Genomic DNA, 6800 nt, shown 5'->3' with positions numbered 1-6800 from the left:
AGCTCTAACCGCCAGCATAATCTTATCCCGTGGAAGTGGCAGCAGAGTTGTCTCTGCTCCGTTTTGACATGATAATGGCGTCGCTTGCGCTCTTGCGTTTTCTTTCACAAACCCAAAAGCATGAAAATAAATATTCAAGATTAGCTAATAAGATGAAAGGACCCTCAAAAAAGCAGGTTTGATCGAGAATTGTCTACCATCATTCTGCTGATGTTCTCCAAGAGGCAGGCTGGATTCTCTACCTTGCACCCCCTCGGGATTCATTCTACATAAGTCGAGAAGAAATTTCAAACAGTGTACCGAGCTTGAAAGGAATAAATGCTCCCTTGTTATTCACACTTTCTTGTTTTCAGTTTTCTTCAACTTTTCAATCAGAAATTGCATGTTTGTTGTAATTTATAGCAAAAGATACATTAATACAGAAGAAATATACAGCGCATATGCCCATTCTACTTGCAGACAACCACCACAAGACCCTATGCCTATACCCATTTCAGCTAAAGCTACCAAAAATGAATGAAGAAACAAAATCCTAATTGGAGAGAAAAATCCATTGAATGAGAAGTAGATTGCGTGGACCAACCTATCATCCTCGGACAATGCCGCCAGGGAAGCATGGGCACATGATGCAGCAACTCGAGGACCAACAGCTGATGCCAGAAAGGCAACCTACCATGTTACACATTATGAGGATCCATAAAATTACTACTCATCGAGATTACCATATCTCTTCTCAAAAATACGTTTGATTGCAGAGTGTGCCCAAGGCCCATATTTTATTCGGGTATTGGATATTTCCAAAGAAATATGTCAAACAAAATGAGGACTGCAAAGAAAAATAAAATAATATATTAAACTATAACAGGCAAACTCACTAACCAATGCCATAACTGGGTTTGGAGACTTTGCAAAAGGAAGACTGATGTCCAGATCCAAATCCTGACCAGATGGTCCTGAGGAGGTAAATGGGCAATGATCATAACATGTCAAAACTATAATACTTCATAGAGGCAATAAGTATTACTATCCCCATCATTGTTTGGGAGAAGAAAAGGGATGAACCTGGTAGATCCCCATTTGAGTCTGTTCCTCTTTGGTCATACCCATTTGCCGAATGTGCTGATTTGGTTACACCTGGAACCTCAACATTGTCCAAAAGACCATCCTCCACATGTAATCGGAGAAAATGAAGGATGCATTGAGCTTTCGATTTGGACCCAACATGCTCCGCAATCTCAACCCAATTTTCATGATAGAGTTCCACGGCTTCGAGAAGCAAGAGAGTTTCTTGATCAGTCCAATTATCTCCATCTGTTTCGACATATTCTTTGGCTGGCCCTACCTTTATAAAATCAATACTAGAATGTCCAATAACAAATCTTCCGTGGTGAAAACAATTGGCGCATAAGAGTGCATCCCCCTGTCAAGTTGAGGACACTTTAGTCTGAAAGGTTTGAATATCAGAAAGTATGCAAGACCAAGATAGTTTGTCAGTTCCGAATTTCACTGCCAGAACCAGATGCATAAAAGATGAAATAGCAGAGAAAGCAAGCTATGCACCTTCTTCTGCGATTGGAAATACATGGTTGGTTGTGGCCGAGAACAATGACTGCAATGGATTTCACATAGGTGCTCACGAATCCTGCTGTCCAAATCAGAGGGTTCGTCATCATGACATGACAAGGATGGATAGACCTCAGCCGCCTTGTGTCTACATTTGGGTTTGTCGAATTTGATCAAACTGTCCATTGATTTTAGAGCAGCAGACAGCACATGAACCTCACCATTTGGGTCCTCCATAACACACGGTACATCACTAGAAGATTCAGGATTACTCTCAGCATCTGCACAGTAATTGATTATCCCCCAGTTATCAAGAAATCGGAAAACCCGTGCTAAATCCTCATTACTAACACCGTCTACCAATCCGTCGCAATCAGACATCACGAGTCTCTTTTCGGGATTGCTCATATATTTTGCAACAATGGAGTTTCTGAATTCCATATATTTTTCTGGTGTATGCTTTGGCGATTTTCCAGAGAAGAAATGTGGCACCACTTGCCTCTCAAGCCGATTCACAGTGAGGGGTGCAAACCAATCTGCTTACATTTTAAACACCAACAGTTAGTCAACTTGAAACCTCAAGACAAATTATCAGAAGATTAAATTGACCTACTCACAAACAGACTATATAAGACTACAATGTTCCAAATCCCTTGGATGGTATATACTAAATGTACTTATGTGAAACAGCAAAAGTTACTCGGAACTGAAGCTAAAGACACCAAGCTTTCACTTTCACCTACCAAATACAGTCAAGTTCACACCTTTGCAGAGAATCATACATACCCGAATGCATAGGCATGACATGAACACGATCCCCGAACCGCTTAATAACTCCTTCTCCTTCCATGATAGGAGGGGGAGAGATAACATAAGACCCATCCTCCCTTTCAGGATCAAGTCCAGGAGAGTCTGCCGGCACAGAAGACAACGCCTGAAGCTGTCCGTAAGAAACATTCTCCAAAGCCGGGAGAGAACCGTGCCCTTTGGTCTCCCCAACCAAACCAGCCCTCTCCGCCGCCGCAATCGCTGTAACAGACGGATGCGGCCGTACCACAACGTGCCTTACCACCGTGGGGAAGTCGGAGAGACGGGCACCACTTTCCTCGAGCACCTCGCCCTGGCCGGGGCCCCGATCCGACGTCGCACCACCGCCGCCGTTCTGCTGCAGCTCCTCCGCCGCATTGTCGACGTCTTCGGCCTCATCGTTGTTATTCTCTTCCTCTTCGTCTTCCACATCGTCCTCCTCCTGCTTTGGCTTCCTCGCCGCCAATCCGCCTCGCCGCCTCCGCTTCCATCTCCCGCGCCTCTCTGCGACCACAAATCCAACGGTCCAGAACTCCGACTGAAGTTAGGGAAGGAATCCTGAAGGGAAGGATGGACTGATCCGATCCTATGATAGATACATCCACTTGTATCCGGGTTTAGTACTTAAATCAGATGATAACACTCGAAGGACCGTTTGTCGTTGAAATAGCTGGTGGAATCCGGACAAAGTTTTGAAGTTTCGTCAACAGAGGATTCAATTCAAAAGGTGGGGGTTGTGTTCTTGATTCAGATCAAATGATGATGTAGAACTTTGAAGTTAGTTTGAATCAAATTGGACTTCAAATTTGAATTGCGAGGGGGAACAAGATTGAAACCAAGAGAAAGAGAGAGTTCACATGGGTTTTGCAATTTACCTTCAGAAGCTGGCATTCTCGTGGAAGAGAAAGAGAAAGAGAAAGAGGTGTGTGGGGTCTGCGATTGGTGGTTATAGGATCAAATCACAGAGACGGAGGAGAGCGAACAGCGTTTTCTCTCTCTCTCCCTCAGTTCTTGATTCCAGCTATTGCAATTTGCAAGCAATACAGCAGATTTCTTTTTGCCCCTTCTCTATTTTTTTTTTCTTCAAACTTCACGCCATTGTCTTTCTTTCGTAACGCACTATTTTATTAGCAACTCCGGGATAACATAATCCGCTTAACCAAACAGAAGCTTTAGAAACCGATCTCACGTCAATGGAACTGTCTGAAAGAGAACCAAAAGGCTTGAACTTGGTGAATCTGAAACTGATCTAAGGCCAAATGGAGTTGACTGAAGGACACAGAGTTCCTTAATAGAGCACTGAACACCTTCAATAGTTTCTCTATATGGGTAATGGTTGTGTGTTCGAATACAGGGTCTTTAATGTTAAATCAAATTATTTTTGGAGGAAATGTGAGTTATTTCAAATTATAGGTCCTATATTGTTATTTTGGAAGAAAAATCGCTTGGATTTTCTTCCAAGCCATCGACGACTATTTACTGTTCTTTGCAGCCCTTCTCTTCTGCTCATATTTCTTCACCGTGGGGAAAAAACTCCATCCAACAACCCTAATTTTACGATGTCGGTAGGTGATCACATTCGGTTTCTTAGCTTTGGAGAACCCAAGTTTCTGTTTCGTATTGGCAATGAATTGATGTTGGCTTGAATGGCATGTCGATGCAGATATTCGAATACAATGGAAGTGCCCTTGTGGCTATGGTCGGGAAGAACTGCTTCGCCATCGCCAGTGACCGGAGGCTCGGCGTTCAGTTACAGACCATCGCTACCGATTTCCAGAGAATCTACAGGATCCATGACCGGCTCTTCATCGGCCTCTCCGGTCTCGCAACCGATGTCCAGACATTGTAGATCTCATGAAATCTTCTGGGCATTCCATTTTCATGTGTTTTCTTCCTGTCTTCGTTGTGAATTGACGAAATCTAGGGATTCGACTTTTGGGATTTTGGTTGAAGGTACCAGCGACTCGTGTTTCGTCATAAGCTCTACCAGCTTCGGGAAGAGAGAGACATGAAGCCTGAAACTTTCGCCAGCCTTGTTTCTGCCATTCTTTATGAGAAGAGGTCGGTGATTCTGCCCGCTTTTGTTGCTGGTTTTTTTTCTGATCAAGTTGCTTTCTTCTATGGTTTATTGTAATAACTCGACCATTCTAGATATCTGTCTATTGCAAAGCTGCAACCTTTGTGTCTGGGCAGGAAAAGCAAGCTTTTTTTCTGAGTTATGCTTTAGAAGGATGATCGAATTTGGTTGTTCTGTTTCAGATTTGGTCCATACTTGTGCCAACCTGTGATTGCTGGATTGGGAGATGATGATAAACCATTCATTTGCACAATGGATTCCATTGGAGCCAAGTACGTTTACATCCTTTCCTACCCGAGTCTCTGGTTTTTTGAGATAGGAGCTTATGATTCTATATCAGAGATATGCGGATAACGAACATTGATTTCTTGCTATTGTTGCTTGTGGTGTTCCATTTAAATGAGTTCTGCTTATAGTTTCAAGATCACTTTGATGATTCTTTTAATTAAGTAATGTGCCATTCTTGGACGTGATGTCATTTCAGCCATGGCTGGATAAACTGTGAACATCGTTAATTCTTGCTGTTTTTTTGTTCTGACTGTAGGGAGTTGGCTAAAGATTTTGTTGTTTCTGGAACTGCTTCTGAATCACTTTATGGAGCCTGTGAAGCAATGTTCAAACCCGATATGGTTTGTCCCCTTCTAACATTTTATCTTCTGCTATTCTCTCCCCAGATATGTTCAATGCAAATGTTTATGATGCTTATACAACCACTGGTCCACGGAAGAATGAGATATCCCTAAAAATCGAGCTTGTCGGTTACACCAATGATGAGTTTCTGTTGTATTTTACCCCAAATGATCAGTCCTGAGTGCATCGTGTGCTAAACGGGTTATCTTATGATTCATATGTATATAATGCAAAGTATGGGTATGAATCAAGATTCCGTCTCTGACTGGTTGTTGCGTGATAACGAATGGGATGTTCAGGAAGCTGAGGAATTGTTCGAGACAATCTCACAAGCACTTCTCTCATCGGTAGACCGTGATTGTCTGAGTGGCTGGGGAGGGCATGTCTACGTTGTGTAAGTTCTTGCGCTCTCATGTTATTTTTTCTTCTTCTTTTCACGTCTAGCCCTCGAGAGAGAACATCCTCCTTAACATGTTCTTTTACGTTTCGATTTTGTTCCAGAACTCCGACTGAAGTTAGGGAAGGAATCCTGAAGGGAAGGATGGACTGATCCGATCCTATGATAGATACATCCACTTGTATCCGGGTTTAGTACTTAAATCAGATGATAACACTCGAAGGACCGTTTGTCGTTGAAATAGCTGGTGGAATCCGGACAAAGTTTTGAAGTTTCGTCAACAGAGGATTCAATTCAAAAGGTGGGGGTTGTGTTCTTGATTCAGATCAAATGATGATGTAGAACTTTGAAGTTAGTTTCTCCTTCTACTTCACCGGTTTCTCCAAACTCCATGGATACCTCTTTCTCTGTCTCGTCCTCTCCCCTTCCCCTGACTCGGCCTCTCGCCTTTGTTGATCGGGTACCCCGCGCTTTGCGGGTACTCGACAGTATCCGTTTCTTACAAATCCAAAACCCGTAATATATATATATATATACGCACACATATGCATGGCGTTACAATTTTTTTTTTTGGATAATCCGGAAGTTCACCGAGCTTTTGGCTCGACTACATCTCACATAGTACCGAGGAAGTCCAGGTGAATGCCCCTCCACACGCTTGGATTTGAACACAGGATGAGAGCATGTTTTGCATGTTCTCCTACCGTTAGGTCACCCAAATTTGGATTGGAATTACAAATTATTTCTGAAACATCTACGACTCCAACATTTCCATTTTGATTCTCTTCATGCATGGCGTACCAATCGGAATCTTTTCATTTCCTTCTTTTTTCGGTTACTATATTCTCTTTATTTGTTCATTTTTATCGAACATGAGATATTCTAAAGTTTAACTATAAATCGACATCTTTAATTAATTTTCGTTTATGCTTGAGTCAACATGCAAATAAAGAAATCTCAATTATTGTATCCACTCAGATCATTCATAGATATATGAAAAAGTTGAATCTTGTTGCAGATCTTGCCCTTCCACGATATCCAAAGTCTGCCAACTTTATTTGCTGTATACATTTTCATTATAATGTCTTTATGCAAAATAATAATAATAACATCCTTCTTTGCTTTGCATATAATAATCAATTTTAAAATGTTAAAACACTATAGAAATCATTGTCAGTGAAAAATTAAACGATAATATTGGAGTATAAGGTTTTTCTTTATGTATAGTTGTTAGTTATTGTATGTATAGTTGTTCGTTATATATTGGTATTTCTTGGAAACATACTAAAAATAAAGTCATGGTTTCATACGTCAGTTGTGACGTCG

General features: G+C 41.6%; 2 protein-coding genes across 2 annotated transcripts; one reads left to right on the top strand and one right to left on the bottom strand.

Annotated features, from left to right (window-relative positions):
• Positions 1-3: 3 nt before the first annotated feature.
• On the bottom strand, positions 4-3633 carry LOC104804988 (SWI/SNF complex subunit SWI3C-like; the record flags this gene model as incomplete). The annotated part of the gene is made up of 8 exons (XM_010529379.2): positions 3246-3633; positions 2350-2874; positions 1561-2099; positions 1063-1420; positions 880-953; positions 584-669; positions 198-265; positions 4-101 (listed from the first exon to the last, which is right to left on the bottom strand). Coding segments are annotated over exons 1-8 (1764 nt in total), but the record flags the coding sequence as incomplete, so codon positions are not given.
• Positions 3634-4027: 394 nt separating this feature from the next.
• LOC104804987 (proteasome subunit beta type-3-A-like) lies at positions 4028-5883 on the top strand. Its single transcript, XM_010529378.1, has 6 exons — positions 4028-4215; positions 4324-4431; positions 4630-4719; positions 4992-5076; positions 5377-5471; positions 5579-5883. The coding sequence occupies exons 1-6, from the start codon at positions 4028-4030 to the stop codon at positions 5625-5627; spliced, it is 615 nt and encodes a 204-aa protein (XP_010527680.1). The 3' UTR covers positions 5628-5883.
• The last annotated feature ends 917 nt before the right edge of the window (positions 5884-6800 follow it).

This window comes from Tarenaya hassleriana, unplaced genomic scaffold (genome assembly GCF_000463585.1).
Source record: "Tarenaya hassleriana unplaced genomic scaffold, ASM46358v1 Cleome1045, whole genome shotgun sequence".
In the NCBI taxonomy this organism is placed as follows: domain Eukaryota; kingdom Viridiplantae; phylum Streptophyta; class Magnoliopsida; order Brassicales; family Cleomaceae; genus Tarenaya; species Tarenaya hassleriana.
Note: the sequence above shows the minus strand (reverse complement) of the source record. Positions and strands in the feature narration are given on the sequence as shown.